The 25,027-nt window shown below is 39.2% G+C and overlaps 1 protein-coding gene across 2 annotated transcripts in view; it reads left to right on the forward strand.

The window, feature by feature from the left end:
• Positions 1-4,080: 4,080 nt before the first annotated feature.
• plekhg5b (pleckstrin homology domain containing, family G (with RhoGef domain) member 5b) overlaps positions 4,081-25,027 on the forward strand; it is a 95,968-nt gene continuing 75,021 nt past the window's right edge. The window contains exon 1 of one of the 2 annotated variants that reach the window (XM_042491260.1): positions 4,081-4,656. In XM_042491260.1, coding sequence (XP_042347194.1) covers positions 4,575-4,656 — 82 coding nt within the window. In that variant the 5' untranslated portion in view covers positions 4,081-4,574. Of the gene's footprint in view, positions 4,657-20,836; positions 20,976-25,027 lie in introns of those variants that run through there. The other variant, XM_042491259.1, reaches the window with a different exon arrangement.

Here is a 25,027-nt window from a genome sequence, read left to right on the forward strand (position 1 = left end):
TTTTGTGGGTTTCTTGCTTTCAAGTGCATTTTAGACCAATGTGGAGATTTCTTCCAAAATCCTATAATCATTAGTGCTGTACCTGCTGTTCAATACAAATATTCTCATGAATTAGAGAAAAACACAAAATTGGCAAAAAAACTGGCCAACAAATGCAGGTATTTCCCAGTTATTTTTGTAAACTAAGTTGATACTTTAATGATAATATAATATGTTCATTCTTCTCCATGTGTTCCACTCCAGAAAGTTGAATGTTTTTTCAAAAATTGCCCTTAACCCTAAGTAATTGACATCGCTTCATATTTTTTTTCCCAGTAAGAAAGTCTTAAAAGTATTAAATTTGACTTGCTATAAGCTTTAGGAGCCCTTTTAGGCTTATGTGGGATATAAAATATAAAACAGTTTTGTTTGTTGCGGCTACCTTTTGCACCTCAAGGGGGCAGCGATTGTATGTTTAGATTTTGCTCTGAACAACAGCAGATGTTCATTTAGAAAACGTCTCAAAGGCAGTAATAAAAACTGTCATAACACTGGCCTGTAATACTGAATAACTTTAATCTTTCATAATGGCTTTAAAATCAAATCAAGACTAATTTAAAGAAATTACAAACCTCATCTGAATGACTTGTAACTGTTCGCAGACCGACCCTTAAATCATCCGACTGTAAGAATTAAAGGAGTATTCGGTCGTAAACATCCACTCACACAGTGAAGAATTGCTAATTTGTTAAGTGGGCTGTTTTAACGTCCCCTCTCTGCCCCCTCGCTAGTCTTTGTTCGCTGCTCCCCGCCTCTTTATTGAGGGTGGGAGCACACAAATACAACACAGCTACATTTTGGCAGAGTCATTGTTTTGGCTTTGTCAGGTCAGATGTTTTCCCATAGACGACATGCAAACCACAGAGAAATCCTGCAGCAGAGGTGCCACGAGACCGTCCACATAAACTCGAGTGACCAGACAAAGTAACATGCATTGGAGAAATGAAATTAATACAAATGTAAACAATATATCTTTTACCAAACATGCAAAAAAACTGACTTTTTTAAAGATTTATTTGAAGCTGCTGCTTTTCAGTCAGTAGTATGTTTAATTTCGCTGTTGTTACCTAAAAGCACATATATACGTCAAATAGAGCTCGAGCTTTAGTCCGAATACTGCACAAAATGTGAATAAGTTGATTAATAGATTGTAAGAAAATTAACTTGCAGCTACTTAGATAAATACATTTTTTATAGAAAAGGTACCAAATGTTTCCCAGCTTGTCTGTTGTGTTGTCTGTTTCATGTGCTATATTTAAAATTGTTAGATGATGCATTTAAAGCATTTAAAGCCATGAAAAGTATTGAGGACAACACACATAAATAGAAATAAGCATAAAAATAAGAAATATACACTACGTGCATCAAATAATTACAACAATTATAAATGCTCAAACCCCCTGTTTACTTAAAAAAAAACATGAAACTCCCCAAAATTAGCAGAAAATGTTCTCATGCTATGGATGGATTTTTTGAAACCACAAAAATAATGAAATGCCGTGAGGGTCCTATGGACAGATATTGATCTGCTCAGGCTCTTTTAACCCGCCATTTCTCCCATTTTTGTGTATTGTATACAACCTCAGTTGTTCTTGTATAGTAATCTGATTTTCTGACTTTAATAAAGACCCTCAGACTAGATTTTGTGGCACAGGCCTTTTCAAGTTGTGGCCTAATCAGGTAATAAAGTCAGACTCACCCATGTAAAGGCCCTGAAAGTAATACATACTCCCAAAATTTCAACCTATTACCATAAAGCTTTATTTTAAAGGCAAGGGGAATGTCATAAGCTAACTAGCTTAGGCCTACTTTTATTCACAGGGTAAGAAAAATACCTGTCTTGGACAGAAACACAAGAGCCAAGAGTATATCAGAATTTTAAGCAATGGTAGCGACTCTGTCCTGCTCGTAATTTGTTCTGAGGAAATTAACACTGCAGCAACTCAATCCAAAGTTGCCCGAGATAATGTTACGTTTGTCAAACTCAGTGGTTACTCCTCATCCATAAACCCCTTTCTCTTGTAAAAAAAAAAGTGTTTCAAAATGTGAACACTGAAACATAAATCCACATTTTTGCTTGTGCAGATATTTTATTTCTATACTACACTTCCAAATCATTCCAATAAAAAACATTATTATTATGCAAAGCATCTAAATCATTTCAGTATTATAGAATAAATAACATTAATAGTATACAAAGCCCCCCATTTCATTCCAATATTATAAAATATATAACATTATTATTATTGATGTTGTTGTTGTTCTTGTTATACTGAGCGCCCATATCATTCCAATATCATAGAATAAATAACATTACTGTTATACAAAGCGTCTAAATTATTCCAACAATATAGAATAAATAGCATTTGAATCACATGTAAAACAAAATATAATACTTTACTGGAGCTAACTTATCTACTAAATTTCCATCTTCTGCAGAGATCATGGGCCGGTCAGGATGCTGACTGTTCACCTGAGTCATTTTATCCTCTGTTTTAGCTTTGGGGCATGTGTAGTCATCATGTGCATATTTGTAGTCTTAAACAAATCAGCTGGAAACTGTTCAACAGCAGCTGGACACAGCTTTCAACCAACTCACAAAGTTTAAGACCTCAGTATTAACTTACATTAGCTAGTTCCAGCTAAAATCTGATAGTCGTCATCTCAAGCGACAAAATCATTAGTAGTCAAAAATGCAAAGTTGCCTTTCAGTGTATAAATACTTAATTACATGTTCAAGAACTACATTCAAATTGTTACTACAATAAAAGTGTTGGCATAAAAACATACTACAGTAGGCTACCAAGGGTAAAACCTACTCATGATGAAGAATGGCTAATTTCATTATAATGTAGTGTTGTATTTTATATTGAATTATTGACGCTTTCATGTTTAGTTACATCACTTAACTGTTACAGCTGGTTAAAATAATGTATCTTATCTGCTGCTTGGCCAGTGAATGTCCCGGTGAAACAGATGCGTCATTCGTCTTTGGTGTCCGAGGATTCAGCCCCAAATGTTTTATTAATAGCCCCAAATCTAAATATATAGGCAACAAAAATCACAATATAGTTTTCAAGGGTACGTAAGGTGCCAGAGTGCATTTAAAAAAAAATAAAAAAATAGAGTTTGTTCATAAAAAAGAAATTCCCAGTTTCATCCTTACATATAACACACCATAATTTATTTGTTATATTATATTCAGTATTATTAATCTGAATCTGCAAAATAGCTGAAGTTATCAAATAACTTCAGTGGAGAAAAAAGGACAATATTTGCCTTTGAATTGTCATTTCGTAGAAATATGAAGGAGCAGAAACTGGAAATACTCAAATCAGAGTAATAAGTTATTGAGTAAATGTCAGAATCAGAAATATTCTTTATTGATCCCTGACGGAAATTGTGGTTCATTACATAATAGTAATAATAATAATAAGAATCATAATAATTATTATTATTCAAATATAAATGCAGAAATTCAGTGATAGTAAGCAATTAGCTTAGCAACTATCACTAGTATGTAACTATCTGAATATTTAAAAAAAATAATTAACCATAATATGTTGAGTATATAAGTGTGTAAAAATATAAATGTAAAGAAATACAGCAATAGACAATTAGCACTAGTAAGTGAATATTTAAATTATAATATGGATAATGTGCTCAGTGTGTAAAATGTGTAAAATATAAAACTGCACCTTATGCTACAATGCAGTGTTTATAACTAGTGCGTAAGTTAAAAATATAAAAAACATAATGTACTTTACTTATGCGATCACTGGATAATAATGGTCATTCTCTCTAAAATATTGTCTCTTTTTGTCTGTTTTTCAGATATGGGCTGACAGACATCTGGATGTTTTTTTGGATTAAATCGTTCAGAAAATGAATGGACTCTGGTCTGTGTGCTGAATGTCTCTCTGGCGCCTCCAGCGGCCACGTGGCGTCCCCGCAGAGACGAACTGCGTCGAGTCTTTGTGGATCAGGTTCTCTGAATGAATGGAGACCTGATGGTGGATCAGAGAGGACGGTGAGACGAAACAGCGGACAAAATGCGTTCAACTTCTGCAGCACGGCGTGTAAAGTTAATACAAAGAAGTTTATCCGTGGATTTGCTTCTTTAAAACCACTGAAGGAGGTTTTTTGGCTGTTTTTGGATCCAATATCTGCACCGAGCGAGCTCCACGAACAAACATTTGGACGTCGAGGATTTCTTTTTCGCATGTGTGCAGCCAGCAACAGGTTATTTACAGCTCAGCACGGACTCCAAACTTGCAGCCAGCGGTCAACTTTTCGTGGATGCATTTTTTTCTGCGTGTTTTTTCCCCCCGTGCATTCACGGTGATGTGCGGCTTTGTGATCGCCACAGACAGATCCTAAACCGGTTAGCAGAGGCTGTTTCAGAGGAGGGCAGAAATGGGAAGAAAATGCCATATGAAGACTGCTAATTAAACAACGCTGGGTGATTAACATTGCAACACACATCGACAGACGGAGCTGGTGTCGGTGCAGAGGGGTTTTTTCTGCACGCATAGATGGTGCCAAACAAGTGGAGCATGAATTCAGTCCTGCACAAATCGCCCCCGAGGAGCTGGCTTGGTCTCAGATTACGTCTCAGTAAGTAAAAAAAAAAACCAAAACTCTTATTGATCACCCTTTTCCATATTTGCACCAAGCTGCTGTAAAAGTCAGCATCTTAAAATGAGTCACCTTTGTTCTGTGATTTTGTGTAACTCACTGTGTGCACTCAGATAGGAAAGGGGGCTGACTTTGATCCTCAGGCACCAGATCTTTGTTTAATGCCCCCCCTTCCCTCCAGTCATCAAAGTTAATAGCTGGATTTGGCAACTGACCTGAGCAATTATCCCAGCTGGAGGTATTTTAGTTAAAGGAGGACAGTACACTCTGATCTGAAGTTCCTCTGGTGATGAAGGGTTCGTGCAGCTCAGCGAACACTCAGATGATAGATATTAGCTCTTGTAAATCACTATTTATTGTGTGTTTTTCCCCTCTCCTTTGTTTTTCCCAGCTCATAATTCACATCAAAGGGAAATTTTTAATATTTAGACTTTCCTGGGAGTGCAACAAATTATTATATCCCCAAGCAGGCATGTTTAAATGGTTTGTTTTGGTCCGAAAACAAGAGGTGGGAATCATCAGAGGCTTCCCGATACGATACTATCACGATACTTAGGCCACGATACAATATTATTGTGTATTTAAATTTAGTGGTAGTATATTATTCAGTCATAATACACTAAATACAAACAGTATAGTCAGTATAAATAAAAACAACAGTGTATGATGTATGTATGATGATCTTTAAACTACCCTTCAGTACGAAAGAAAAACAACAAAAACTCATTCACACTTGTAACCTTCAAAAATGCTTTACAAACCATTCTTTTAAAAACCAAAAGTGAATTACACATTTTTAAACTTATACTTGTATCACTCCATAATTTGACCCCAATCATAGAAATATACCTCCTTTTAATACCCATTTAAATGTCCCAATAGGTTTGGGTGGCATGTAAAATTTCATACCCAGCTAGCAATGTTTGGTCCTAAAAATGTTCTGAGAACGGTACAATGCGACCAATGCAATGTTTTCGTAAAGTTTAGAAGTTTTCTTTTACTTCTTAAAACGTTCTTCTTAAAGGTAGGGTAATAAAACCACACTTCATTTCCATCAAAAATATGGTCTGTAATCTCAGGCCTCAATAACATGTTCTGAATGTGGCTTTGAAAACGTTCTTCCTTTGTTCTCATGTAACATTGTGGGAACGTTTTATAGAAAGAACATTGTATGATCCATCAGCTCTCAACATCCCCATAATGCTGCAGTTATAACGTTATGTCATAGTTAGCATTTAACCTTAAAGGAACATTATTTGAAATGATAAATATCCTAGAAACGTTCTTTGAGCATTAGATTAAAATGTTGTTTTTTAAACATTATTGCAACTTGTTGGTAACGCTACTGGGGTATACGATGTAATATGACAGTATAGGTACCTGTGTAAGTGGTGGTGCGTGCTGTGTACTACATACAATGAGTTTAACTTTAAGATCTACACCCAGAAAGATGAAGTTAGTGTCCCGTCTCGTAGGCTTTACATGTGTGATTCATGCATAGCTGGCACTTCATGGGTTCGTACAGTAAGTGAAGTAAGCGCGGAGTTAAAGTTTAGCAGCCTTAATTGGTTGAGTCTGGAACCCTTCAGTGTTCCAGGCCACCGGAGTCTTAAGCCTGTCTTAAACACACTGGTCTAATCTGGGACCAGATGTCTTGTCTGGTCTCTGTTCACCACCGAAAAACAAAAACACAGACGAGAAACCTCAGCTCGAACTCTTTTGATCAACTATTAGGATGTTAAAGTGTCCGTCATCATAAAAGGAGGACATATGTAGCAGGTCACATGGCGCTCTGGCTTAAATCAGCGACTTTTTCAATGAGCTTTGGTTGGTTTAGTTTCTGGGATGACTATTATTGATATCATCTATTGCTGCAGGTTAACCCTTTGAAATCTGAGCAAATTGGCTTTATTTCTTTCAGAAACATGGGAAGAAGGTACAAGTTATGAGATATAAGAAAATTAACATAAAAAGAAAAGAAAAAAACAGTAAAAAACAAACAAAAACCTCGAGAAAATAATATATAAATAAAGATAATAGTTAAAAATAAGTACAACAATAATAATAATAACTAAATAATTGATGCCTTTACTTTGAACATGTAAAAAAAACAACAAAAGAGCAGAAAAAACACGAATAACAAAACAAAGAAAAAAGACAATAAATGCTTTCCACAATTGCCCCAATGTACATGTGAGAAAAGGAGTGGGATGACTCATAAACTTATTTAATCCGACCCCTTTATTATAATATTAATTGGTGAACGTGAATGTAGTTTTCCTGACATTTATTTCTATATTTTTACTACCTTCTAATAATCTCTATCATTCATCTATAATTCACGTTATTTTTTTCCCTCTTTTTTCTTCCTTTTTTTTTCAATTTGTGAGACATCTGTCAAATTGCTCACAAAAAACTGATGTCCTTCCAGGTTTTAAAGGGTTAATGACACTGTCAAGTTGTCAGTCTTACCACAGCGTCCATTCAGTCGCTGTTCTGGAGCTTTCTGTCATATCATGTGATCTTCATCTGCAGATGTGTGATAATCCCGCTTTCGTGTGATTATATATGCTCTTTTTTTCTCTTTGCACTTGAGGAATTTCTTGTCAGTGTCGACTTGACAGTTGAGGTTAGAAGTTTATTCTCGACGTTGGAAATAACACGAAAGAAAATTCTCATTACAGGGTCTATTTAGTAGTTCTGGAGCTTTCTATCATGTGATCTTCATCAGCAGATGGATGTTTACTCTGCTGTGGAAATGGATATGCTCATATCATCTTTTTCGTTGCACTTGAGGGATTTCTTGTCCGTGACGGCTTTAAAATCGAGGTTAGAAGTTTGTTCTTGATATTTATTCTCGATTTTGGACAAAGCAGCGATGAAAAATCTCACTGCAGAGCCCATGCAGCACTTGTTCTGACGCTTTCGATCATGTGATCGTCCTCAGCAGATGCACGTTGGCTTTCGTGGAAATGTATATGCTCATATTTCTTTTTTCTCTCTATGCTCTTGAGGAATTTCATGTTCATGTTGGCTTTAAAGTTGAGGTTAGAGGTTTATTATTGACAGCAGTTAAAGAAAAAAACCAGTCTCACCGCTTTTAGGCTCATTTAGCAGCTGTTCTGGAGCTTTAAATCATATCATGTGACCTGTGAGCAGGTAGTTCGCCAAGAAAATGCTCTGAGAGGAGAAATACAGCTGAAAGAAATTCAAAAATACATTTTCTCAAATGAATCATGATATTCCCCAAAAAAATTTGGGGTTCATAAGGTCCAATAATTAACTGCTCTTGAGCTCTAGATCACATCACGTGATCTTCATTAGCCGATGGATGTTTTCTCTGTTTTTGTGGAAATGTATACGTTCATATTTCCATTTTTTCTTTTGCACTTGAGGAATTTCATGTCTGTTTCGGCTTTAAATTTGAGGTTAGAAGTTTATTCTCTATGTTTATTCTTGACTTTGGAGACAGTAATAAATAAAAGTGTCACCACAAAGCCCAGCAATTGTTTTAAAGCTTTCTGTTGTATCACGTGATCATCTGCAGATGGATGTTTACTCTGCGGAAATGTTTTGCATTTCAGGGATTTAATGTTCATGTTGGCTTTAAAGTTGAGGTTAGAGGGTTATTATGGACAGCATGTAAAGAAAAAAAGTCTCACCGCTTTGAGGCTCATTCAGCCGCCGTTCTGGAGCGTTTTATCGTCACATAATCTCCATTTGCTGGTAGTTTGTCAAGAAAATGCTCAGAAAAATATTGAGAAATATTTACTGAGAATTACAGCTAAAAAATTCAAAATACTATTATTTTCTTATATGTTAAAGCATTTTTTAGGCAATATGAAACATGATTTGGGGTTCAGAGGGACCATGAATTAAGTGCTCTGCAGCGTAAGCTCATGTCACGTGATGTCGGTTAGTTTTGGGATCTTTACTCTGCTTTCGTGGAAATGTATATGCCCTGTTTTTCTTTTGCACTTGAAGAATTTCGTATCTGTTTCAGCTTTAAATTTGAGGTTAGAAGTTTATTCTTGATGTTTATTCTTCTTGGAGACAGCAGTGTGTCACCACAAAGCCCATACAGCCGTTGTTGTGAAGCTTTTTATTGTATCACGTGGTCGTCCTCAGCAGTTGGATGTTTACTTGGCTTTCTTCATTAGCATATACATTATCTCCCTGCTTTCGTGGAAACGTTTATGCTCATATTTCCTTTTTTTCTTTGCACTTGAGTAATTTCATGTTCGTGTCTGCTTTGAAAGCTGAGGTTAGACGTTTATTCTCGACCTTGAAAACAGTTGAAGAAAAAAAGTCTCATCACTTCGAGGCCCATTTAGCAGCTGTTCTGGAGCTTTAAATCATTTCACGTGATCTTTGTCAGCAGGTAGTTTGCCAAGAAAGTGCTGAGAAAAAATCCAGCAGCGTTTACTGAGAAATACTAGACATTTAAAAACATTTTCTCAGATGCAGAACTATTTCTCAGACAGTAGGCATTAAACATTATTATCTCACAGAAAAATACAGTTCATAAGGTCCATTTATTAGCTGCTCTGGAGCTTTCGATCACATCACAAGTTTGCACGGAGTTGTAGACGTTCAGATTTTCAGTTTTTCTTTGCACTTGAAGGATTTCTTTTATGTTTGTGTTAAAACTGAAGTTAAAAGTTTGTTTTTGAACAGCATTAGAGAAAATGATCTCAGCACAAAGACCATTTAGTTGCTTTTCTGGAGCTTTTGATCGAATCACATTATTGTAGGACTTAAAATTTCTATCTTTTCTCAGCACTTCAAGAGTTTTGACAGGTCCCCATGAAATGTGCTGCACTTTGAAGCCAATTTTTGCAGTTGCAAATCAGTGGAAATATGTTTGTTTGAAATATGTTTCAACTGATGCCACGAGGAACAAAAATACTGTTTCGCATAGATTTACATTGAGAAAGAGGTGTATGTAAATCAGTGGATATATTTTTTTAGAGAGCCACAACCATCACAAAATTACTCGTTTCACTATCAGAATTGGATCCATTTGGTCCATTTGGCATCCCCATCCCCAAGTTAGCAGAGCGCTAAACCGGAAGTAGCTGGTGGTGTTATTTAAAACGCCTGCTTTATGGGTCACACAGTGCAGAAGCAGCTCTAATCAGCCGTGTAATTTTGTACGCAGCAAATTGACTTTTTTGGCTTCATGCTTCGTTGGCTTTCAGTTTTTAGTTGGGACGTTCTTGGGGGGGGGGGTTGCATTAAATTGTCAATGATCAAAGCTCCACTTTTCTTCTTTGCATTTTAAGGACTTCTGCTCAGTGTTAATGATGAGGTTCATTTTTGTACATCAGTCGTGAAAACGGTCTCACCACAAAGTCCATTTAGTAGCTGCTGTGGGCTTTTTCCTCACATCACATGATCTACAATTTCATGACAACTAGACAAACTCCCATCTGCTGCTGAAAGTCATAGGATACGACTGAAAGCTCCATCTACTAAATGGACCTTTTGGTGAGACAGTTTTCTTTCGCAGAATTGTGGAAGTTTTTTATCTGACAGAGCTGCAGAGTTTAGAAGGAACATTTGGTGTGTGTCGTCTTCCTGCATCAACATTCGAGCCTGACTAGACTGGTGTAATCTGGGTGCTTGTGTGTGTGTGTGTGTGTGTGTGTGTGTGTGTGTGTGTGTGTGTGTGTGTGTGTGTGTGTGTAATTTTTGCCCGGCTCGTGGCTTGTTAGAGTTCAAGCTTCCTCGTTCAGACTGTCTCTCCATTGTTCCACTTTGTTCCCTGGCAGTAATTTCCTTTCTCTTTTCCACTCTTTGCATTTCTGCCTTTTCCTGATGGCAATCCGGGTCACAGTTTTCACTTTGCTTTCTGTTTTTCTGTCTTTCTGTCCAACTGCTCGGGAATAATTACCCCAGCTTCATGTGCAATGTTGCGGCTCATTTTAATATTATTTGCATGCCGCACTCTACATGTTTTATGACGGCCGTGCACTGCATCTGATATGGCTGACACGGCACGCTCTGAGGCTTAATAACTTTGTCATGGCTCTGGTGGTAACTTTGACTGTACTCTTGGTCTTAAAGTCTGCTCACAGGCTCCCGGTCAGACTGTCTCTCCATTGTTCCACTTTGTTCCCTGGCAGTAATTTCCTTTCTCTTTTCCACTCTTTGCATTTCTGCCTTTTCCTGATGGCAATCCGGGTCACAGTTTTCACTTTGCTTTCTGTTTTTCTGTCTTTCTGTCCAACTGCTCGGGAATAATTACCCCAGCTTCATGTGCAATGTTGCGGCTCATTTTAATATTATTTGCATGCCGCACTCTACATGTTTTATGACGGCCGTGCACTGCATCTGATATGGCTGACACGGCACGCTCTGAGGCTTAATAACTTTGTCATGGCTCTGGTGGTAACTTTGACTGTACTCTTGGTCTTAAAGTCTGCTCACAGGCTGCAGGTTTTATCACAGTAAATACTGATTTACCTTGCAGTGCATTTGTTGTCTTTCCCTTGGCTGAATGTGATGTGTGTTACAGACTGTAATGGGAAAACAAATCATGCACTGATGCAATTCTCTTCCTTTTGACTGACGGACCATTTCCTGTCTTGCATCTCTTCATCTCTGCACTCTCTGTACGTCCTGTATGTGGACTTCGCTACAGCAGAGACTACATAAATCTGACAGAAAAAAAACACCTTCAGCATTTCATGTACGGCCACCAGACCATATATGTGCATCAGGAATAAGAAAAAGAAGAATATTTAACCCTCGTTGTTTGGAGCGCCACTTATGTTAGCATCTACTCTGCTGTCCTTTAGTCATCAGTGTCTTTTCTACCGTAGTTGATGACAAAATTAGAGCTGAAACAGCTGGTTAATTATTCTGCAACATTTTTTTTGTAATTTATATATTGATTTTGGCATTTGGTGTTATAGCATTGAACCATAAATGAGATGAAAGCCCTGGTTTTTTCGCTGCTCTGCTTTGTTTTTCTCAAATAGTAATTCAATTCAATTCAATTTTATTTACAAAGCCCATTATCGCAAAACACAGTTTGCCTCAGAGGGCTTTACTGCATATGACATCACTCTGCCCTTTGACCTTCATGTTGTCTCAGGAATAACTCCCCAAAAAGAAACCCCATAACGGGGAAAAAATGGTAGAAACCTGAGGAAGAGTGACCGAGGAGGGATCCCTCTTCCAGGACAGACAGACGTAATGACGTACGATGAATTGATATTGACATTAATCACTAGTCGCAGCCCAACAGTAAAACTGGAGCAGCTCAACATTTTTACAAAGGTAAAGCAATTGTTTTGTTAACTTTTAACTACATTTCCCATGAGGCCATCAGTGTGCTGTCAACAGCATTGCAACAGTTTGCCCAAATTCGAATGTATATGGTGGCAAAAGTGAAAGCCAACCACAGATTAACTCTTGTTAGGTGTTTTGCTGATGATCTCTTGCTAATACCTAACCTTTAATAAAACCCCCACCTCGCCTGAGCATTTTTGGGGTTCACACTTATGAACTTCCCAAACTCAGGAAATAAGAAAAAAAAAGAAAAAGCAGTCACAGGGCAGAATCCCTGTAGAGAAATGCACTGCCTCACACTTTTAGTGGGTCATAATGAGTGTAAATCCTGCATTATATATCTTTAATGTGGCTAATTAAGCACAGATTAACATCAGGGTACGCAGATAAAACAGGTGCTGTGGCCTCCTGCACCTCATGACAGTGTTTGTTTTGCAGTTTTTAGTCACGGATGAGGTCACTGTTATAAACGTGCTCACAGCTGGAGGCCAGTTCGTCACCTTCTCTTGTGTATCGTTCCCCATCATCCCTTTCTCTCTTACAAAGACTCCCATAACACTTGAGCATACCTGATAGTAAACAGAAGCTGAGACTGATCTCCTGCTCCTAACTTTTCAGCTCTTATTACCCTCATTCTCAGCACTTTGTATAGATGTTATTCCCATTTTTGTAGGACAGTGCTTTACAACAGTAGACACGTTTCTTGGGTTTAAATTTCAGATGGTGTACTGCTTTGTTTCCCCCCCTGAGGGGTTGTATTCTCCGTCCTCGTCCCACCCTGCTGATTTGCATCATCGGACAGAGAAGAAACTGTTGGACTCTGCTTTGCATTTTCATTTTATTTGCGTACAGAATGACTTTGACCTTGTGCAGGCTCGTACACGTGGTCATCGGTCAGAGTTTGTCTTGACATTTGGACTGAAGTCTTACTAATACGATCACACTGACTGCAGATACAGTGAGCTTCATACTGTGCAGCAGATAATTAAAGGGGCTCTGTTAAGGTCACATGCACCTTCTTTAACTTAAGAAACAAAACGGCAAATGTTTATTTCTGAATGCGTCCCTCCGCGCTCATAACCTCCACCCTGGATAAATGGCTGTTTATGTGTATTGCAGCCCTCCTCATGACAATAACTGTATTTTTAGGGAATAAGTGTTTTTGATTCCTGTTGACTCTGTTATTGGCTTCTCAGCTGCAGCCCCCACTGCAATTTTAACCAGATTGTTTCAATTATGGGATTATTCATATCAACAAGTTGAAGAGTGGTTGTTTGTCTCAGCTGTTTTAAGGATGGACAGTTAAATTACAAGATGTGTTAAAGCAAGTCTTGGTGGTGATGGTCCGGCAAAACCTTTTCTTGCAGCAAGTTTCTGATGGTTAATGTAACAGTGTTTACGCCGTCATCAAAAGAAAATATCGAAAATAATAAGTAAATAAGATGGTAATATCCACCTGGTTTTTTGGATGTTGTGTTTCAGATGTATTAGGGCTGTACCCAACTCAGAATTATGTCATTTGATTTAGATTTTCTGTTAAGTTCAAAGATTAGACTTCTCGTTCCTTTTTTTCATAACGAATTTCAGCGTTTTAAGGGTTTCAGCAGGACATTCAGCCTGGCAGGGACATTTTTGTATTATAGAAAACAAGCAAACTGAGCTGATGATGGATCAGAAATGTGCAATATTAGAGACAAAAGACAGAAAATATACTGCGCTAAGTTGCTGTGAGCTGTAAATTCACTATTTCTAAGAGTACAAGAGCCTCTCTTCCTCTGTGCAGCTGCCTCCATGTCCACAGCTGTCTGTAAGAACAGCGTGAAACAGAGGAGCCAACTCAAAACTGACAAACATAACTGCAAAAACACCCCCAAAATCTCCCCGACTCAGTCTCTGACTCATCATTTAAACCTCCCACTTTTCCATTCCCCGTTTCTGATTTAACCTCGTACGGCTGTACTTTTCTATGGTGTGTCATGACAAAGTTACACTGCCAACTTCTGGCCTGGCATGCATACTTCAGCGTTTTCAGTGGTTTTGGGGATCTGTGTAATTGGGGATTGTCTTCACAATGCTATCATATGAATGCAGATTTTTTTCAATGCAAAGGAAAGACTTTTTCGTTTTTAGTTGGGTCGTTCTTGTCTAAACGTGGCCCCAGTAGATCCACCGCTCGCTCCTCCACAGATCAAGCCTTTCGTCCAAATATGGTCATTTAGGCTCCAAAAAACATGATGCTGACAGCTGATATGTTGAAGTCGAGGATCCAAAATGGAAGTCCATAAACCAATGGGTGACGTCACATTAGCTACATCCATTATTTTTTTTACAGTCTATACATCCTACTTGCCAAACATCAGCATGTTAGCAGTCATTGTGAGAAAGTCAGCACGCTGATATCGGGATTTAGGTCAAAGCTAAGCTGCGTCTGGTGCTGCACTGTACTCATAACTCAGAATACAATGGCCTCCGACTTGACCTACAAACATCTGTTTGTACGCTGTTTGTGTTTGTTTTGTTTTCCTGAGCAGATGCACTGAGATGCATTTAGAGCGGAAGTCGGGAATACCGATACGGAATTATCGACTTCTGACTCGCAGTGGATTGCAGCTTAAGTACAGCTTCATGGAGCTGCTGGCAGAGCTGCAGACTCTTGTTAGCAGCAACATGGTAGTTATACAGATGACTAAATGACCAGGCGCTCACAGGCTGTGCTCTTTACCCCCTGCATCTGAGATACAGACAGTCTGGCTGGAAGAAATTTCTGGAGTGACTCTTTGATTGTAACTGAATCTTTTGGATTTTCTCCTTTTTAGAGAGTTCACACAGAGAAGTCTTAAACTTCTCCTCCTCTTAGTTTGCCGGCGAAGGGTTAACCTCGGCCCTTTTGATGGGCCACCTTGCTAAATATAACCCCAAACCTCCTCCACATGGGCACGCACAAGCCTTCAACTGCACTCCCTCTGTCAACACTCTGGCTCACACACTTTTTTTACCCTGCAGCGCACACACTCCAACAGGCTCATTTACAGTCTTGTCGTACTGCAGCCGCTCGCACACTCATTTCTCAACACACCATTAATACTTTAGTGAGTGTGAGATCTGTTGAGAGGCCAGTTCATTCAGGCACGGCACACTATTGCGTGCTATTTCTGTCTCCCTCTAAAACCAAAATAGAGGCAGTTGAGTCGACTGTAGTTTTTTTGTTATGTTGATGCTCATAGTGCAGGAAATCTGTGTTTAAGTTTAATTTTTCAGATTTTCAAACAATTTGTTTTGGCTACCTATGCTTTTTTGCAAGAAGGGTTCCAGCAGGTCCTTAAAAAGTCTTAAATGCATTAAATTCATTAATTTATAGATAAATTGGTATAAAAATGTCTAAAATCAATGTTGCACAAGTCACAAAAAATGGAAAAAGGGTTATGATGGATATTTTTTTTGACAATGCATTGTAAAATCTCAAAATAATTATTAATCTGTTTATCGTGTCTTTCATGAGAAAGTTTTACATTTTCCAGCATTCATCTTACTTTTAACTTGACCCAAAATTGTGCCTAATCTTTTATTAATGTTGGTTCTTTTTTTTCTCTCAATTGTTTCTGTTTCTAAATTTCATTTTAAGTGGCATTAAAAAATTCTTAAAAAGTCTTAAATCTAACTGTCCTTAAGCTGTAGGAACCCTGTAAAAGAGTGCTTTGACATTTTAGGAAATATGCTCCTCCAGGTGATGTTTTCCCTAAAACTGCTGCACATTTGGAAAAAGTTAACATAGTTAACTCTCCTAAATTATCTAAGTCAAAAGCAGCTGTGCATGACACTAAATCTTCAGCTGTCTTTGGTTTTCTTTAGTTTTTAGGAGGATAAAAATGTCTCATGCAAGTGTGACTACAAATTATTTGTAAGTCACTTTAGTCTCTGATTTTGCAGATGCAGTTCAGTTTGGTCTTCATGAGGAGTACTTCTGAGTTTGAAAAAGTAACCCTGATGATGTCATAGTGATGTCAGCTCAGGAAGTGTGCATTGTAAACTGGCGGTGTGGGTTTGGTGCTGGATGACTGTGGTTTGCTTTACCTCTGGCAGCATCAACTGGTTGAAACTAGCTGTTGAACAGAGGCTGAAAGATGCAAAGTGAGCTCAGAAGCATGACATCATGGGATATTTAAAGAAGTTAAATGAGAGCTGCAACAGTAAAAGTGTCCGTTGTATGTAAACATGTGGGCTATTTGTAATCTTAGAGCAAACAGCACTATAATTCTTAAAGCAGCAGAGGATATTAGAGCTTCCCCGTGAAGGTCGGAAATTTGAATCATCAGTCAACTGAGATTACTTCAAGTCGAGCAGTCAACGGCAGGGGACATTTTTGTCCCCAGATTTTGCTGCGCAGTGAAGCTCTCTTTCACGCGACTCTGATCGGTTTTAAACACCAGAGCATCTGCAGCCTCTGTGATGGCAATCGCTCAGGAGAGTTTCATGTTTTGTTTGAATGTAAGAATGTAAGCTTAATGAAATACAAATAAATGCCAAAGTTTATCTTTACCTGCCCCCTGCTGTCACGGTCGTACGATCAAAGACAGCCTGAGATAAAATTCTTAAAGTCAGAAATTTGGGATGACCAATGGAAATGCTGCATGAAATGACGCACTGATCAGCGCGACCAGTGAGTACTAAGTCGGCCTCTTTTCCCAGCCACGACCACGTCCACGCTCTCCTCCTCTTCTTCTTCAGACTTTTTCGACACACACAATGCCACTGCAGCGACAGCTCGATTCATTTTTTTCATTTTGCTCTGACCACTACAGTGGCGTAGATGGATGACAGACGCTGATTACATTTTGTTCTCACGTATTGACGTGGATGGACGTAGGTCATGCCCTGCAATTCAGTAGGTGATGTCATTGCATAGTCTGCATACATCAAACCTGATGTCGTACCCAAGTTAATTCGATCCACGTCGCTCAGTGTAGCTTCAATCACCTCAATTGACCCCTTTCAACGTGACGGCGAACGGCCTCCGGATGTCTGAGCTCCTCGCCCTCTCTGAGGCTGGGCCCAGCCACCCTCCACAGGAAACTCATTTCGCTTGTATCCACAATCTCATTCTTTCGGTCACTACCCAAAGCTCATGACCAGAGGTGAGGGTTGGGACGGAGATGGACCAATAAATCGAAAGCTTTGCCTTCCGGCTCAGCTCCCTCTTCACCACGACAGTCCGGCGCAGTGCCCGCATCACTGCTGATGCCGCGCCAAACCGCCTCTCCATCTCACGCTCCATTTTGCCTTCACTCATGAGCAAGACCTCGAGATACTTGAAACCCTACGCTTGGGGCAGCAACTCGCTCCCAACCCTGTTTTTCACAGAGTATCGTATTCATTTAGGTATCGATATTTGTGCAGGCTTTCTGTTTCACATAATTGTATCATTCAGACCTCGACTGACCCTGAGCCGGGCTCACTCAGGTTTTCTTCCAGACTGTCAAGCCACTGGCGCTCCAGTTTATTTGTGGGTGCAGTCTCTTGAATTTTAGTCTGTTTTATGTGGTTTTTCATAACATAGTGTTGTGAATTTCTCATTTTTTAAAATGACATTTATTGTGTCTTGTTTTTTTTGTATGTAGACTATTGTCTGTTTTTTATGTAGTACGCCATGGACCTTTTTGTGTCCTTAATAGCGTCATTTTATTATTATTATCACTATTGTTATTATTATCATTTAGTGCTGTGGAAATATCATGACAGTTTCTGCAAAGTTGTTTTTTTAATACTTAGTTAACTAACTACAGTTTTAAGTGGGGAAAATCGTCAAACCTGAGGCATTCAGAACTCTTGAATATATGTTTTGGTGGAGTGGATTTACCAACATTTATTAGACTTTTGCTCCCTAATGGATGATTGGACCTAAACCATGTTCGAAAATGCACCCTGTGCCAGCACACAGCTGCCAGATGTGAGCTGGTGTTTTCATTGTAATGAGTCCATTCCTACGTTAATGTAATAAGATTTTCTTTTCATACGCTAATTATTTTTTAAGTGAGATCAGATCAAACTGCATTTGAGTGTCAGTACGAGTGCCATAATGGAGGCAGGCACTCTCTTTTTTATGAAAAGGTGATCTGATGGACGATGATGAAAGGGAAGGCGGTCTAATACCTCCTCTGCCTCTCTCTTTGTTCCTGCGCTGGATGGAAATTGGCGCTTGTGTTTGCAGCCCAGTTCTCATGCTGCACGGCTGCTCTCTTCATTAAAAGGGAAGCCGCGTGCTCAAAGCTGCTTCAGATTATTACCATATGTCTGCAAAGCCCAGAGCTGAGCAGCAAACCGGCTCCCATCCTACCCTCTAATTTCTTATCCCAAAATTGGACATGTGGGTCGTTGTGTGTGACAACGTCCCTCCCTTCCCCCGGCCGGTGCAGCACATTCTCACAGTATTTCGTCTCCCGTTTTAGATGCATAATAGCAGAGCATCAGCCTTTATGCAAAACTAGGGAAAATATTATGCCTCAACTGGAGTTATTTAACTGCATGTTGCTTTAACCAGAGGTGGAGGAAGTACTCAGATCCTTTACTTAACTAAAAGTACCAAAACCAGACTGTAAAAATACTCTGTTAGAAATGTAGACATCCTGCATGCAAAACCCTATTGAAGTAAAAATATGGAAATGTAATCTGCATAATGTACTTAACAAAACAGGACATTTTTGACGAGACATAGAGATACATCGCAGACTTTTTTTAAATGACAAAACCCAGTATTTTAAATAAGAGTTCTGGACATTTTTTCTTTACATGAGACGTCAGGGCATTTAGCAGGAGGTTGGGTTTTTTTTACAACATAACCAAGTATTTTTATTGAGATGTAGGGACATTTATCATTTTTTTTGATAGAAAAAAACCCCAGGTATTTTTATTGATTTTATTTTTTATCTGGCCGATTTTTTCAGCAAAAATACACAGGCATTTTTCATGAGACATCAAGATATTTATTAGATTTTTATCTGGAGACAAAACAGGTATATTTACAGATACATTGTGACATTTAGCATATTTTTATCTGGTTATTTTAACAAGACATTGAGACATTTACAGGCTGTTTTTTTATCAACAAAACCAGGCATTTTTATCAATAAATCTGGACATTTTGCAGACATTTTTTGATGTCAAAACTAGTTTTCTTTTTTTTTTTTTTTTTTTTTAATTTCTTAGATTATTTTTTGGAGCTTTTATTGCCTTTAATTGACAGGACAGTATGAGTGAGTAAGGGGGATAGAGAGAGAGAGAGGGAGACATGCAGCCATGGCCCGAGGCCGGACTCGAACCCGCGGCTGCTCCAGCGAGGACACAGCCTCTGTACATGAGGTGCTGCTCTATCCACTGTGCCACCAGGCGCCTCACAAACTATGTATTTTTAATGAGATGTTGGGATATGTAGAAACTATTTTTCTGTCAACAAAACCAGGTATTTTCAACGAGACATCGGGACATATATTAGCTGTTTTTCTGTCACCAAAACTGGGTATTCAGACTCAAAAAAAACAAAAATCAATTTGAAAATGAACTCCTAACTAAAGCTGTCAAATAAATTTAGTGGAGCAAAAAGAACAGAATTTTCTTCTGAGATCACGTAGTCTACAAGTAGAAGCATAAAATATAAATACTCGAGTACTAGGCCCTCAAATTTGAACTGAAGTACAGTATTTCAGTAAATGTACTTGATTACGTTCCACCTCGGGCTCTAACCCTTCTTTAAAGATATTAGAGAAGTGGAAATGGATTGTCTTGGCTGAACGTCTCATAATGGGACTCCTTTCGGTCCATTCGGTATTTCCCATCTCCAAGAGGCCAATGTGTGCATTGTACCTCCACAGAAATAGCTGAGCTCGGTCGGCACAGAGCTGGCGCTTTCATAAAAAGGAATAAATCTTCCTGCGAGACATAAAGGGCGCGGGCACTAATTAATGCAGAAAAATGTCAGCCTTTTGCGCAAAACATAAAGAAACTCAAGCTCTGGATGTAGGAGGAGGTTTAAAAGAGATCTTTGTGTCACCCGGTCCAAAAGCCATTGGCCCAGATTGCCTGTCCCAGCATGCAACTCACCTCTGCATGAATACAACACTTGTCTGATGGAGTGGGCAGAAAGCCCCCCCATCGCTAGGAGATCCTACACAGGGCTTTAACATGAGCAGCACACTCAAGTTTTGCACAGTTTGAGAAACTTTGCAGTGGATAAAGTCGAGTCTGGGGGAAGGCGACAGCAGAGGACACTTTACTTGCTAATGGAGATAAGTTTGCGGCACCTTTTCGCAGCTGGGCGTCTGTAATATAGTCAGGAATAGATCTCCCTAAATGGATTAGAAGAGGGCAGCATTTGGTGTTTGGCAGCGTTCGGTGGTTTAAAAATCCAAATCAACAGGAAGAGGCTTTTGACATTAATGTTGAGAGACGGACAGAGAAGTGTGTTCAGTTGTATCACCTGTTGAAACCTGGCAGCCGTAAAGCTTAATCCAGGTCCAGAACCAGTAATGTGGTCCCCTGGAGGTGTGGTGGATTGTTCTTGAGGGGCGTCTGTTTGCTCAGTTGGATCGGCCCTGAAGCAGAATCAGACTTGGACTGAAGGTTCAAAGCAGAGTGTTTTGTGGCTCACAGCCGGATGAGGTAATTGTGCAGGTGGGGTTGAACATGAACAGTTGGCATAGTTGGAAGTTGAGTTGGCAAGTTTAATATTACAAAGATGGTTGGTGAGAAAGGCGGCTTGATTATCTGCAGAAATTCAGGTTATTATTGTTTTCGAGGGGGGTCCAGGGCCGGTTAGACAATGTGTCATGAGCTTTAGGGTAATGATTTAAACAGTTACAGTTTATTTTAGGTTGACGATCTCATAATGTTCATGTACTGGAAGAAGCGTGGAGCGTACGAGCTGGAGGCTCTGCCACCCTCTCTCACCCAACAGGGAATAGAGCGCTACTCCTGGTCCTCGTCCCTGGACGTCATCCATGATCTGTGTGGTAAGCTGGGCTCCTGGGAGGGTCACCTGACTAATGGGAGGATTTGTGTTTGTGTCTCAGTGAAACAGGAGGCTTGGCAGTGGATTGTGTTTTTCTATGCTTTTAGTTTGGATTATTTGCCACTGGTTAAAATTTAAATCTACAGGTAAATAAAAGACAATAAAATGCTTGCGAGATTCTTTTCTAAATTAACAACTAAGTGAGTTTTAGGGGTCGACAGATAATCCGCCTGGCTGATTATTGGGGCCGATATTTGTTTTTTTGCCAGTTATCTGTATCACTGTTTTATTTTAATGATCACAGATAAATTGATTAATAGGACGAAACGATGAAGTGATTCTCAGCAATGCCTGGAGGGAATTTTCTCAAATTTGGCACAAACGTCCATTTGGACTCGAGGATGAACTGATTAGATTTTGTAGTCAAATGTCACTATGACCTCACACAACATGTTTTAGGCCAGAACTCAAGAATTCATTGGCTAATTATGACAAAATTCACGCAAATGCAGGATAATATTGGACTTGAGGGGCGTAAAATGATAACATCTTATATCCAAGAAGTTGAGACATCATGTTTTACAAAAACACTTTTCTGGCCATTACTCAACAACATATCTGAGGAACAGAAGGGGAGACTTTTAGTTGGAGACTGAGCTGGTGACAGTGATTTTGGGCGTCCACCTTGAAACTCTGCTGATTGTATAGTTTTTCTTTGCTGACGGGTTTGTTATTTCTTTACTCAACATTACAAAAAGGGTATGATCTGCTGTCTGCATATTTATCTTCTACAATTGCATCATCATTTCACACACCTCCTGCCACCTAGACAGCACAATTGTGGAGTGTTCACACACGTCAGGCTCTCTCTCTTTTTTAATTGTTGTTTGTGAGCTTCTATATCCCCAGTTTGTTCTCATTATAAAAATTCTCCGTGTTGTTACAGTAATTAACCTTGATCCGTGTCTTAAACTTTGCCTTGGTGGGTCCTTGAGTTTGAAATTGAGCCGTAAAAAGGAGATTGTGATGTTATACTGCGTCTAAATACAGGCAGAGTTGTTAGCATGGCTGTAAATCAGAGATACTCAACGTGCTTTGCTTGCTTTTGCAAAATAACAAAAGGTCAGGGGTCAGGTCAGGGGTGCCTGGGGTTTCAGGACATTTTTAGGATTCTAGGACATTTCTGTGATTTTAGCAAGTTTTTAGGATTTCGGGACATTTCTCGGATTTTAGGAGATTTCTAGGATTTAAGCATGCTTGGAGAATTTTAGGATGTTTCTCAGATTTTAAAACATTTATAAGATTTCAGGACTTTTTTTTAGGATTTTAGTACATTTCTAGGATTTTAGCATGTTTAGGATTACAGGAAGGTTCCTTGGATTTGATGACATTTCTAGGCATTTTGGATGTTTCTAGGATTTATGTATGCCTCTAGGATTTTAGGACATTTCGAGGATTTTTGGATGTTTCTAGAATTTTAGCACATTAGGGGCTTAGGTAGGACCTCTGTCTGAGGGTGAGGGGGGGTCATCCACCGGCATTTTTCTTAAAGAAAGAAGCTCTATTTTGAAGCTGTTTTATACACTCTGGCACTTTATGTATACCAAAAATACAAAACAGTTCCCAGTGTAACACACTATATCTTCATTGTGAATTAGAAAATGGTTTGGGGGCCACCCGGCACCTTATCAGGGGCCAGATTTGGCCCGCAACCTTTAAGTCGATTATCACTGCTGTAGACTCTTGTTTTCATGGTTGGGAGAAAGTAACAAGTTACAAACGCGGGTCAGTTTTACCTCTAATATCATGTCGGAAATCCATGTATTTATACCATTAGTATTCCATTATTCAGCTCAGTGGAAAAAGTAATTGAAACCTTGTGTGTCGTTCAGACCTGCTCCACTAAGTCTTATCCTTAATCATCTAACATGACGTTCAACATGGATCAGACATTACTTCACATCGTTATATGTAACTTTTCTGCAGGCACATGACCTGGTTCACTTGCACTTTCGAGCAAAGGATTTAAGCACCATCATGGAAAGGTTTTTTTTTCCATTGCTCTGTTGTTCCGTGGAAAGCACTCAGTGACCTGGCATGAAGACAACCTCACATGAGAGAGTAGAGAGGGAGAGAGCGGATGAGACCAGCGCCACCGATGAAATATTTACCACCGAAGGAGTGCAGAGCTGAAGTGAAATGCTTCCCTGTCTCCTCTCAGTGCTTTTTTTGACGTGGCACAGGGGCACTTGCTTTCCGCTGTGCCGCCCGATTTATGCCATTAGTGAAGGGGAAGTGATAACACAGGGCCGGGGAGGAATGTTCTTCATCCTCTCCTCGCTGCCAGCCAGCCTCTTGGAAATCCGGCTACTTTCTGGTCAGCTTAAGGACGGTGCCTGCTGAGGCAGACCTGTTTGGCAGAGAGCGAAAAGAGAATTGCCACAGAGCGAACAGTGAGGCTTTGATCCTTACCTTTTCACCATCTCTGTAATTAAGACCTGAGCTTCCACTGAAAACAGTTACCGACTCTGTTGGAGCACTTGGCTGGAGATACTTTTCCTTTCTCCAGCACAACAGAATCAAAAGCTCACCTCTCTTGCCTTATTTTAAGAGATGCAACTGCATTCAACAATTCTTTAGTTCTGCAGGTGAAAATTATACAATTATTGTGCAAGATTTGTAGTCTCCTTGTGAAGCATTAAGAACAAGATTAGATCCATACAGACGTAAGGCCCTGACACACCAAGCTGATTTCTTCTCACACAGGCGCAGAACATAAATACTGGCTGGCTGTTGGTTGTTGTCTTTGCGGTGTGAACATATGCATCTTTTTGGCCGAGATACAGTCGACATGGGGTGACCAAACTGTTGGCTTCCATCGTTGCTCGTTCTTTGATGTCGGTTAGGTGTGTCTTAGCCTTTAGCGGTCCTCTCTGTAGTTTTATTTCATAGTTTCAGTCATTTGAAACGTACACTCCTCATTTCATTATCAGCATCAACAGTAAAGTGTGTGTGTCAACACACCTCAAACAGCCTCAAACCAACAAATAACCCACTGTATGGATCATTTTCAGCCTCAATCAATTAATCAAGAATTGATGAACAGAAAAGAAAAAATGTAAAACATTGTGTGGTTCCATGTTTTCTGTATGATTATTATTAAGATACTTAAAATATTAGTCATTTGAAGCTTTTTATAAGTCCTTTCTCAGGCAATACATATTATAATATTTTGTCTGGAAGCTGATTAATTTCTCCAGAACTTTGTGCAGGTCAGGCGACATCACCAAATATCAATATCATCAATATCATATCACTGATAATGAGAAAGTAATTTTTTTTTCTTCCATAATAGCTCAAACAACTACAAGTCTTCATTTTGTTTCTTCTGATGTAGAATTAAAGCAGGAGACTGGATGTCGACCGAGTGTTGACATTTTTTTCGGCGACGGCTTTAAAAACACGAGAAAAGCTTTTGTTGAATTATCAGACACGAACAATAATGAGGTTGTTTGGTGAGATCCTAATTTGGCCAGTCCTTATTATCCCGTGTACGAGCACTCAGTGAAATTCCTCAGGTCGTACTCAGCCGCGGGTTCCAGTAACAGCAAAACATGCTCCTATTTTTCTTGGAATTTAGCACCAATAAAGCCCATAAAAAGAATAGTCTGACACAAAAGGCGCCGGTGTTATATAATAATCAGCTTGACCAGTTACTGTACCTTCTGACATTAATGCCCTTAAAAATTTAAGATATGCAGTAATCCCCTCATGACCCCTCTTAAATATGGTGACATTGTTTGGGTGCTGCCTTCATGTAACAGTCATGTAGACCTCGGATATGTACGGAGAGACTTGAGGAAACTGTATTTTTTCCATGCTTTGTCACTAAATAATTCCAAAATGAGTCAGCATTATAAATCAGAAATTATTTATTTTCTTCCACGCTGCAGATTGAAACTTGTTGACTGCTGCTCCACGCCTCTCTGGAACAGTTTACACTTGTTGTTGTGTGGTTTTCAGTTTTATACGTGGGGAGCTCGGGTTCGCTCA

This window comes from Plectropomus leopardus, chromosome 8 (assembly GCF_008729295.1).
Source record: "Plectropomus leopardus isolate mb chromosome 8, YSFRI_Pleo_2.0, whole genome shotgun sequence".
NCBI lineage: Eukaryota > Metazoa > Chordata > Actinopteri > Perciformes > Serranidae > Plectropomus > Plectropomus leopardus.